General features: G+C 39.7%; 1 protein-coding gene and 1 long non-coding RNA gene across 4 annotated transcripts in view; one reads left to right on the top strand and one right to left on the bottom strand.

The window, feature by feature from the left end:
• Positions 1-12431, bottom strand: part of LOC140704478 (uncharacterized) — a 140936-nt gene that overhangs the window by 65225 nt on the left and 63280 nt on the right. The gene's annotated exons all lie outside the window — the stretch shown is intronic.
• SPOCK1 (SPARC (osteonectin), cwcv and kazal like domains proteoglycan 1) overlaps positions 1-12431 on the top strand; it is a 646684-nt gene that overhangs the window by 621268 nt on the left and 12985 nt on the right. For both annotated transcript variants that reach the window (XM_072990125.2, XM_020782675.3), the window contains exons 8-9: positions 5295-5516; positions 9747-9809. In XM_072990125.2, the coding sequence (XP_072846226.2) occupies positions 5295-5516; positions 9747-9809 (285 nt within the window). The remainder of the gene's footprint in view (positions 1-5294; positions 5517-9746; positions 9810-12431) is intronic.

Below are 12431 nucleotides of genomic sequence, written 5' to 3'. Positions count from 1 at the left end.
AATCTTGATCTGCCACCCCTGTCCCAGCTCTTTACTGCACATTCATTTCCTAACTTTTCTGAAACTAAATAAGTGCTGGAAAGTAGCTGTGTCATGGTTCTTTCTGCACAGTCTGGGCTTCTGATATGATTGTAGGATGTAAGGATGAATGTATGCATCAGGACATCATGTGCCTTGTTTACAAGATCTCAGCTTATTATCTGAACAAATCTTTTATGATATTTCAGCCCCGCTGTTTTGGGAGTAAGGTTATGTACATGACCTTAGATGGCGGAAACAGCTTCCATGGAGCTTGGGTGCCATGGTCAATGAGTATTTAATTTCCATGATAACCTCAATTCCTATATGACTGTATAGAAGTAGTCAACAATGGGCATGTGCTGAATTTTCATGTTAAAATCAATGGGATTTAAACCCATTTAAATGCCTGATGTTTCCTTGCTACATTGCGTTTATGCTATATTATGGAAAGTGTTATGGGGCTTTTTAAATGAATGGTTGTGCCTTACTGCTTTGAACATGTTTTCAGTGTTGCTTCCCCCCCCCCATTTTTTATTAATGAATGAATTAATTAATTAAAATTCATTTTTAAAAATCTCCATAACACATATGATCACAGATTAGCCATAGCTAGTTATAGATCAGCGCCCTAGTTATAGACTAATTATAACTCTAGGTTTGTCAACACACTTAGAGGGGAGCATGACAATGATAGCTCTCAAGAACTGCTCATGCCTGCTTGTAGCCTTTGCATTTCAGCAAGAACCCAGATTTTCTAGGGTTGTGGCTCACATATAGAGCCTACACATGACCTGGAACCCTCCTCTCTTGACACTTTCTGTTCCTTTTGTGAGCAAAGAGACAGCTGCAAAGGTGGGACTAACCACCCACTAGAAGTATGCTGACAAAGGCAGAGGGTTAAGTGCCCATTACTACTTGTTAGCACTTCTCATCTGAGATCTAGTCTGACAAGCAGAGTCCAAGCAACTAGATGTGTATGCAGTTGCTCTAGCTCACTCCATCAATTCTCAAGGAAAGAAATATTTTTCAAAGCAACAAAGTCTTCTGCATCTTCAAGGCTAACAAATTTTATTTGGTATTAGCTTTGGTACCGTGCTGCTTCACCACTCACCTTACAGGAATTCATGGGCTGCAGCCCATAAAAGTTTATATCAGCCAAGAAAAATATTTTTAGTTGGCCAAGGTGTCTCATGATTCTTTGCTGGTATTGCTGCAAAGGTCTACTCAGCTACCCTATTATAAATCTTTCTCAAGCAAATCCCTTTTTAAATAATCTTGATAAAGTTTATTAGAAAAGCCAAACTCTTTCCAATTTAGTCTCCTTTTGTGCCACAGATAGCCATTCAGAATGCATCATTTTGTTCGTTTGAAGGGTGTTTGTGTAGGCTAGATTTTGTCCTTCATTCTCATAGATGATCATTTCCATCAGATTCACCATGGGGAGGGCAGGGGGAGAAAAGAAGTGGATGGTTAAGATTGAGCAGTAGCAAGTTGATGGGCATGCAGGTAACTGACTATACTGTACACGCCCTGCCTGATACAGAAACAGTGGGGGCAGTTTAGCAGATCTAGGATTCATTGGGCTGTTGCATCCTTATTACCCCACCCACAACCAATTCACTTTAGTTATTCCAGAGTATCAGCCACTAACCCACTCCAATCCTGGTCACTGGACTGCTGATTCACACAAGGCCTTCTCTGAATACATGCAATTAAAGAAGTAGCAACAAACTTATTTATATGGGGAAGAGCCTCAGTCCCAACTATGCCTCGTTTTTTTTCTAATTGCCTGATTTATCTTGTTGGAAAGAGAAAGGGAGACTTGTATTTCTTGTTCTATCTCAGTGGGTGCATACCCCTCTGTTTCTCACTGCATGCACATAAAAATCAAGCTCAACTCTAAAGCAAGCGAGGGTGCTCGTGTGGCCCTCCAGATTTGCTAGGCTTTCCCTCGTCCCTTACCACTGCATATGCTGGCTGGGGTTGATAGGAGCTTCAGTCTAACATCTTGAGGGTTGCAGTTGCTCACCTACGTATGGTGTAAAAGCATATTTAGCAGCCTTTAAGCAGCCTTCCACGCCCCTTTTTTCCTTCTCTTGGAAGGTATTCTTTGGTTAGGGGACCAGGTCTAGAGCTCTCACCTGCAGTTTTCATTGTTTTAAAATCTGGACCACAATAAGAGCCAAAGAGTTAAGGTTTCCTGGTCCCTCCGCCTCTGTTCACCTCCAGTCTATGTTCTCAATCTGTATTGTGTCCATGGCACTTCCTTTGGGTAAAAAAGTAGGGAAACATAAATGCTGGCTATCTCTGCACAGTCAAGTGGGGCATCTGTGGGGACAGCAGAGGAGATTTGAGGAGTAGACAGAGGAAGAGATAAAAAATGAGGAAGAAAGGTGTGTGGTGGTTGCTTCTGGCCACATATTTGTTTTTGTTATTTTAATGTATCTTTGTTTTTAGAGAATGAAATTATATATGACAAAGTGTACTAACCAGAAAAAGGAATTACTTCTTTGCTTTGCCTAACAGGATTTTGTTTTGATTCCCTTCTGAAGTGGAGTTAAGCATACATACAGAACTGCAAGCTAATTTATGTGTTTCCTTACTTGTTATTATTTCCCAAGCTATTCCATGGGAAAGCAGGGTCTCTGTTAGGGGACGGGTCTGTGCTACTGTAGTTACTTGGATTGTCTCCCTTCAGATTCTGCTATCCAGAATCTTTTAAATTTCCCAAAGCTGCTTTTTCCATGGTCTTTAGTTTCTGACTGCTGGAGGAGGGAGGTTTTCTTATTAGATATCGGAGGATTAAAGCTAAGCAGACTGTTTTGTCCCATTTGCAAAAGAGTGGTCCGGTGGGTTTTTTTTGGGGGGGGGGTTGTTTGGCTGCATTCTGGAGACAGCCCGAAAAACCGACAACAACCAGTGGATCCTGGCCATGAAAGCCTTCAAGAACACATAACTTTTTTAATTAACAGATTTGTATATGTTTTTCGAGTGTTGGAGAAGTTTTAAATTAATTAAATTAGTTTCTGAGCTCAAAACTTTATCTTTTTAAAAAATAGGTTTTGAGGAAAAGCTCTGTTACAGACTTGCTCACTGTAATTTATTTTTCTCTCTGTGAATCCTAAAGGTAGCTACCTGCTTCATGGGTACCTGGTTTTATAAAACGTATCTAGCACCACCACTTCCCCCGCTGTGAAACAGGTTCTTGCAACTCCTTTATTGTCCTTTATACTTTGTGTTGCAGGCTCTACCTACTGTGACCTTGACTCTCCCTGTGCCTACTTCTGCCCTGCCTTCTGCCACACCAATCACAACCAGCACCAGCTACCATTGCTATGGCATTAAATGTATCTAACGTTTAGGGGGAAAATAATAAATTCCTGCATTACATTTCCTGCACTTTCTTTCAGTCTCTTGTTTGGATAGATATGTACTTTGAGTAGAATGCACTATTTACTGAAAGTTCACCTTGTTTAGAAAAAGACAAGAAAGCATTTTTACACCTTTGCATCTTTAGACTTGACAGTTGACAAAGACTTAGCAAACAGTGGTTTATTAAAGTCAGCTTCTATCCACAGACAATTTTAAGTGAAAACGGAAACTTGCTACCATATTCCAGTATCTTGGCACACGGAAAGATAATTCTTGGCATTAACCTTTTCAACAGTCCTATGTAGTTATCCAGCTAAAATGTTCCTAAGTCTTCTTTAAATGAAAGCAAATAAAAGTATGTTTTTAATTAAAAATTTGGCTCTTTAGGCAGGCCTTCCCTCCCGCCAATTCTTGATTGTACTTTCTTGCTTTTGTTGTTTATTCTCCCATCTTGATCATATTATTATTGTAGATTTTAAGTGTTTTTATATTTGTTTGTGCACAATATGTTGTCAGCCGCCCTGAGTAGACTCCTGTCTAGAAGGACGGGATATAAATCCATGGATGGATGGATGGATGGATGGATGGATGGATGGATGGATGGATGGATGGATGGATGGATGGATGGATGGATGGATGGATGGATGGATGGATGGATGGATGGATGGATGGATGGATGGATGGATGGATGGATGGATGGATGGATGGATGGATGGATGGATAGATAGATAGATAGATAGATAGATAGATAGATAGATAGATAGATAGATAGATAGATAGATAGATAGATAGATAGATAGATAGATAGATAGATAGATAGATAGATAATGACAAAAGACTGCAACGAATAACAAAAGGCTTAGGTAATTATACATAATATGGGCCATACCAATGTAGGTATACTTGCTTATAATAGTGATTCACTAGGGAATCCAAACAGCATAATCTAAATTTCATGGGGCTTCACAACAAGATTTGGGATTTTTCCCAGATTACAAGAAAAAGATACTAGAGTTGATGAAGTAAACAATTCAGTAGCCCTTCAGCTGAATCTGAAACTCATGTTTTCACTAGAAATGTGGGCCAATCCTCCTGCAGCATTCCTGGAAGTTGTAGAGCTGAGATTTATAAATAATTCTTGCATTCAGAGATATGCACACTAACTCATAATCTCCATCAAAACGAATTTGGAACACTTTGTTAACATGGAAATGTACAAACATTTGCTTGAGGGGAAATGCACTGAGAGGCCAACCATTTAAGGGATGAGAGAGCAAACTATTATGAAATTTAGTGCAGAAAAGTAACCTTCAATTTTTCATGATGGATCCTATTTTCTGATTCTATGCAAGGGGGAAATGAAATGGATAAGAGCTTTCAAGATGTTTTGTTGTGACATCTCCCGAAAATGTGCTGGGAGGAGCAGCCAAATACCCCTTTGTTACACCTGAACCCAGACCTTGTTACAATTCATTTTGGATTGTATTTTAATAATCACCTAGACCTTCCAGCAGAACAAATCTCTGGCAGAAAAGCAAGATTATAAATGTGAATCAGATTATATTCAAAATAGTATTCTAAATAACAGCAGTTTTTGTTGAACCGTAAACACTTTGCTTTCCCATATACATTTGTGAAGAAGCTGCAGAAAGAGCGGTTTGTCAGGGTTCCCTCCCTCTTTAAGGTTTATTCTACTACCTCTTTAGCCTATCTATTTATTTCACACTTGGCTCTCAGTTGGGTTACTGCTCCATTTGCTTACAAGTCAAAAAGGAAAGGTTAATCTGAAATCAATCTTGCCCCATAAAAGACTTTGGGACGTAGTCAATTAGTGGATATTCTTTGTTTCTAGTGATGTCTGTATATTTTAGTTCAGTTGGAGGTTTCTTCTGTCTTTACAGGATTTGACACGAGCATATTACCAATCTGTAAGGATTCACTGGGCTGGATGTTCAACAAACTGGACATGAACTATGACCTTCTGCTTGATCACTCAGAGATCAATGCCATTTATCTTGATAAGTATGAGCCATGCATTAAGCCACTCTTCAACTCCTGTGACTCCTTCAAAGATGGGAAGCTTTCAAACAATGAATGGTGCTATTGTTTTCAGAAACCTGGAGGTAAGTAAATGCATTCCATGCTAGAAATTTGACTCTGAATACTGCTTGGACATTGGTTTTCTGAAAAGATCAGCATACTGAATCACAAAGCTAAATACGTTACAATTTTTGTTGGCACACCATCATGCTATCATTAAATACTTTGTCATGGATAAAACTAAGGGGCTATCCCATTGAGAGTATCATGAAGAATAACACTGAGACAAGGCTGATGTTCATTATGTGCATAAGTGATTGAACACCGCTGATGTTTTGACAGCTGCTCAAAATAACTGTTGTTCAGTGAAAAACATGGATGCCCCAAGAGTGCAAAAAAGACCCCACCCCAATAGCCTGCTGAACTTTCAAAACGTAGGCTAAGTGATTAGCACTCACATGTGCCACCGTTGCTCTCTATCTCTTAAATAGTTGCATTCTTTCATTTTTGGCCAGCTAGTTCTCACAGCCCAAGCACACTTGACTTCGTCGTTTAGTCGTGTCCGACTCTTCGTGACCCCATGGACCAGAGCACGCCAGGCCCTCCTGTCTTCCACTGCCTCCCGGAGTTTGGTCAAATTCATGTTGGTTGCTTCGCAGACATTGTCCAGCCATCTCATCCTCTGTCATCCCCTTCTCCTCCTGCCTTCACACCTTCCCAACATTAAGGTCTTTTCCAGGGAGTCCTCTCTTCTCATGAGATGGCCAAAGTACTGGAGCCTCAGCTTCAGGATCTGTCTTCCAGTGAGCACTCAGAGTTGATTTCCTTTAGAATTGATAGGTTTCTTCTCCTTGCAGTCCAGGGGACTCTCAAGTGTCTCCTCCAGCACCACGATTCAAGGGCATCAGTTCTTCGGCGGTCTGCTTTCTTTATGGTCCAACTCTCACTTCCATACATCACAACAGGAAAAACCATAGCTTTGACTATTCGGACTTTTGTTGGCAAGTTGATGTCTCTGCTTTTTAAGATGCTGTCAAGATTTGTCATCGCTTTCCTCCCAAGAAGCAGGCGTCTTTTACTTTCGTGGCTGCTGTCTCCATCTGCAGTGATCATGGAGCCCAAGAAAGTAAAATCTGTCACTGCCTCCATATCTTCCCCTTCTATTTGCCAGGAGGTGATGGGACCAGTGGCCATGATCTTAGTGTTTTTTTTTTTTTTATGTTGAGTTTCAGGCCGTTTTTTGCACTCTCCTCTTTCACCCTCATTAAGAGGTTCTTTAATTCCTCCTCACTTTCTGCTATCAGAGTGGTATCATCTGCATATCGGAGGTTGTTGATATTTCTTCCGGCAATCTTAATTCCGGCTTGGGATTCCTCCAGTCCAGCCTTCCGCATGATGTATTCTGCATATAAGTTAAATAAACTGGGGGACAATATACAGCCTTGTCGTACTCCTTTCCCAATTTTGAACCAATCAGTTTTTCCATATCCAGTTGTAACTGTTGCTTCCTGTCCCACATATAGGTTTCTCAGGAGATAGACAACGTGGTCAGGCACTCCCATTTCTTTAAGGACTTGCCATAGTTTGCTGTGGTCCACACAGTCAAAGGCTTTTGCATAGTCAATGAAGCAGAAGTAGATGTTTTTCTGGAACTCTCTAGCTTTCTCCATAATCCAGTGCATGTTAGCAATTTGGTCTCTAGTTCCTCTGTCCCTTCGGAATCCAGCTTGTACTTCTGGGAGTACTGCTGAAGCCTACCTTGTAGGATTTTGAGCATAACCTTGCTAGTGTTTGAAATGAGTGCAATTGTACGGTAGTTGGAGCATTCTTTGGCACTGCCTTTCTTTGGGATTGGGATGTAGACTGATCTTTTCCAATCCTCTGGCCAAGTGATTGGCCAGAGGATTGGCTTGACTTAGGATGCCCTATTCTGTTTCAAAATGAGCTGGATTACGAGCACACATCTTGACACTACCAATTCTTTCTCTTGCATCTTATAAAGTGGGTTACTACCGTGAAGGTTGATGCTAAGTGTTGTTGGTGCCACAAGACTCTTTGCTGTTTATGCTGCAACGCAGCTACTCGCTTGGAAACTCCTTATCTTCTTACTCAGTTTCTATCCCAGTTTATTCATTCAGCATGAGGCCCACCAAAGGTCTAAGAGCAGGTTATAGCTGTATCCTATGTGGGCCATCTTGGACTTGGAAATGACTCTCCTAGGGCAGGCTTGTTCAGCATTTTAATGATATTTTTGTTGTTTGTTGGTTGGTTATTCATTCATTCATTCATTCAATTTATACACTGCCCATCTAGCAAATTGCAACTCTGGGCAGTACACAACGAATTAAATGTACATCATATAATAATATAAGCTATACCAGACAGAAATCATAACCCAAAATAGCTGGCAAACAATTTTCAAAACACACCACAACACTGCAGTATTCCTCTCCTTCTTCCTCCAGTGTCCCAGCTATTTGGGGGGCGCAATTCTCCTCAAAGGCTTGTACTGTTTTTAGGGGCTTTTAAAGTACATGAACGGACAGGTGCTTGTTGTATTTCCTGCAAGAGAACATTCCATAGAGATGACATGACTGTAGAGAAAGCCCAGTTTATGGTTACCATTTTCCAGGCTTCTCTGGGAGCTAACACCCACAATGTGAGATTTGTAAGGACTGGATCAGATGGGCAGTCAGACACGGCAGAAGATATTCAGAGATTACATATGTTCATATATGTACTTTGTTGTAGTGTCTGTTTTAAGATCAGGCCTCCTATTTTCCTGTCTATTCTTTTTTTAGAGGTGCCTGCCAGACATTACCAATGTCTGCAAAAGACAAACTCCACAAAAATCTGCAAAGATCTTTTCTTTTTATTATTTTCTTTTCCTGTTCATTCCACTTCCTTCTTTCATTTCATCATTTGTTCATAGTTCCTTTCTCTCCCATTCAGCTGTCTTCACAAAATAAATGTTTCAATCTCTTTTTAACGCTAGTATCCTTTTCCCACTTGATTCTCTCTTTTGTCATCTTCATTTCCTCCATTTTACTATTCATTACTTTCTCCGTTTTCTTTGTTGCTTTCATCACATTCCTCTTAATGGTAAACTTACTTTTCCCCTTCTAGTTAGTTCTATTAGTCAAATCGTGATTACACGTAATGGTAGAAATCCATCAAAAATCTCATAGGAAAGTGAGTGCTCTGTAAAAGAAAAAAACCAACCTTTCCCCACATCCTTAAATACCCACAACAAAGGACCTCCCTCCACCCCCACTGATCACTCCAGCTGGATCCTTTGTATAACAAGCGGGACCAAGCTGTTCTTGAGGCCAGGGGGGTGGGGTCGACACAGACTGCTGAAAGAAATAAAGAGCTTCTTGCATGTAATGCGGCAAGGCGTCTGTCTTGATGCACAGCCAGTTGTGAGAGCTTTGCTAACTTCAAGTATCTGGCATCAATTTATCCATGCAAAAATCTCTGTGCCCTCCGAACACATGCAGCCGAAGGAGTCTGGATTGTTAGTCTGGTATCCTGACATTCCTAAACTCAACCCAATGCACTTGCATCTTCTCTTCCCTGTTTTATCTTCATAAAAACACTGTAAAATGGATTGGACAGAGAGAGGGGGACTGGCTAGAGGTCATTTTCTGGCTAGAGATCTAGAACCTGACTCTCCTAATTTCCTGTCCAACCACTGCCCCATTTTGACTGGCATTAGGCCAGGGGTGAGCAACCTGGTCCCTTCCAATTTTGGATTACAAATCCCATATGTCCCTGGGATTGGGGGAGTTGTAGACTGAGATGTTTGAAGGGCATCAGATTGCCTACCCACTTCCTAGTTCATGGTCTACTTCTAAAAGACTGCAAAGAACACGTGTATTTCTACTTAAGCAAGGGCTTCCTCTATCATCAGCTAAGCTCCGTATATGCTCTGGGAAATCTAGGGCATGCCTCCAGCTTCTCATTTCAACTACTATTAGTTTATTACTTACGTTATTGCATATAATGTTGGAATTAGTCTATTAGCAAGCTGTAAATTAGCATTCTGGCTTTAGATCAAGCTGATGAAGGAAGGAAAAACTGTTTAACAATCAAAATGGCCCCCAAACACTGTTTTTTAGCATAGTGTGTTGTGAATTTTTTTAATTAGTAAAGCTAATGGCATACATTTGTTCAGCAGTACAGTTCAAGCGTATGTGGCTCATTGGTTCCCAGGTGAGCCATAGACGACATTGCCTGTCAGTGGTGCAGCTAATCATTAGAGAATCTGTCCCTGACCATCTGGAAGCTTACACTCATATATTATGTTTTAGGTCTCCCTTGCCAGAATGAGATGAACAGAATTCAAAAGCTGGGCAAGGTGAAGAACCTGATGGGTAAGCTCAGTGATTTCCTACTCATTTAAGTTGCTAATTAAAGCTTCTGTTATTACTAGGATGTTATACATTGGAGTATATTCCCAATTAGACAGTAATGTCAATGCCATCTTCTATTGTGTGCTTGCTGCTTCATGAAATTATTCAAGTGGCAGAACATCAACCTGAACATGTTCCATGACTCAGCTACTAGATAACGTGTGTAAGAGGGACTTTCATTCCACTGATATATCGCATCAGTTCTGTAAGAGATAAGTATGCACATATAGCTCAAACTGAGTTTATTGTTTTACAAAAATGAATTAAAACAAGTAGACTGATTGGATCTCCTCACCCGATACGCCAGAGATTAACTTTTAAATATATTATAATGAGCAAAAGATTATTAATATGTGCATCACATATTTTGGAAACTGAAGGATCCATCTGTTAAATTGCAGGTTTAGAATACCAAGAGCTTGGGATACTATATGGAACTTAATATGTGAAGTAACGTTTCAGTGCATTCCTGTTCCACATTTGATAATTTGTAATTAAAGCAAAACAATACACAGGGAAATTAATGCAAACCCGATTGGATTAGTCCATGGTAGCAATATTGGAACTCGTACACATCCATTGAGATGAATGCAAGTAGAAAAGAAAAAACAGAGCACATACCGTTTGTTTTGTCGGAACATTACAGATGTGAGAGATGGGGTGAGAATGTGAAATATTTCTTTTATATCAGGCAAAATCCAAAGGTGGCAGGGGAACAAAAAAAAAACCACACAAAAACGTGTGCCATCTTAAAGATTAATTCTGGTATTGTAATGTGAGCTTTCATGGACCATGTCCAGTTCTTTGGACATATGGAATAAAATGAAATACAGGGCGAATTACCAAATTCACAAGTAAAATTTTAGAAACATTCCTTGGTTTTAAGAGTCTTGGGGTGAGTGGTTACATCTCACGTGCAGTGTTTTATGGATTATATTTGGTGTTTTCTGTTTCCTGTCAGAAAGTTTACAATAGAAATTAACACCAGACATAGGCCAGAAAACACATGAGATTTAACCACACTCCCAGGACTCTTAAAGTCAATGAATAGTTTGAATGTTTTACTAGTGAATTTGGTGTTTTATCTTGTATTTCATTTTGCTCCACATGTCCAAAGAAGTGCACGTGATCCATGAAAACTCACATTAAAATATAATAGTCTTTAAGGCATCGTGTGTTTTTGTATTTTTTATTTATTTATCTATCTATTTTGTTTTGTTTCATTGGATATTGCCTGATATGCTTGCACAGACTAACACAGCTTCCTAACTGCAACATTATATTATATTATTCTTCAGCTGCTACCTGTCTTCTTCTTTTTTTTTTAGAATACATATGTGTACATACAAGACTGTAGTGAACACTAGTAATGTTTCTGGCCAGGATTCACTACTTTCAATGTCTCCCAGATTGCTTCATCCCATAGATCTTACTTTGAGTCAGTAAAAATCAAGTAGCTCTTTCCTGCATAACAACAACCCAACCTTTCTAGAAAATACCTCTTCCTGTTTCTCGGTGTTCCTAGAATGTAAGATGAGGTTTTACTGCCTTTTAGACAGATTGATCATTCAAACAGAAACAAATATGAGCTAGAACTTTTTCAAATCCATAGACTTGGATGGGGTTTCAGAACCAGCCTTTCATATGTACTGGTATGTAACATTTTATTTTATTTTAACATTCTCTTCTGGAGGTATCAAGATAATTGGCTAAAAGAATACTTGCTCCACAAAGTCTTAGACACCAAAAGCTCAAAATCATTTATCACCAATCCCCAATACTGAACACACCGAGAACGCCATTCTATACTCTATTCCAGCCCCAGCAGCGTTTTTAAAATTAAAAACAAATGAAACAAAGCAAGCTTCCCCTGATGTTAAGGTTGTTTCTCCCCCTCCCCCACATCCCATAAACAATAAGAATCAGTTCTCCTCTCCCAGAAACTTAGTAAAATGCCCACCTACCAACATGAGGTGGCAAATAGGAGGGCCTAGGAAAGAAGGGCTCTCCCAGAGTGCAGTAAACTATTTGAAAAGGTGGCACTGACTGGTATTCTACAATCACAGATGCTTAGTTTTTACTTACTCTGATGGTTTTCCAGGCCCACTGTTTTAATGTAGTTGAAAAGCCAGAGCTTAAAAGGGATAATTTTTCATGATCCTACCCCTAAGATCAGGTCAGATGTAGCAAGATTAATGTCCACATATTTATAAACTGCAACTGTAACATTTAAAAGGTGGGTACCCACTTTAATATCCGCAACAGCTGAAATGGAAAATGCATTGATTTATAATGTATTAAATATATGAGTGATTTTCTATTCCTGTGTCTTTTATACAAGTAATGGCATGGTATTTGAGCAATGCATTTTCCTTCATTTTTCTTGCCATGGGAAATGGAGTGGAAATAGCCATTTTGACATATATGCACACTCTGCAAAGTTGCTCTGTCTATGGAACTGGTAAAGGGACCCTCTCTTTTTATTATAAGTGGTAAATCAACTGGCATCCCTGACAAAGGCGTAAAATATTTCCTCAAATATCATTGGACATTTTATTGGTCTATTTTTCTGTGCTTGAAATT

This window comes from Pogona vitticeps, chromosome 2, assembly GCF_051106095.1.
Source record: "Pogona vitticeps strain Pit_001003342236 chromosome 2, PviZW2.1, whole genome shotgun sequence".
Lineage (NCBI taxonomy): Eukaryota > Metazoa > Chordata > Lepidosauria > Squamata > Agamidae > Pogona > Pogona vitticeps.
The sequence above is the reverse complement of the archived record's forward strand: the minus strand, read 5'-3'. Positions and strand labels throughout refer to the sequence as shown.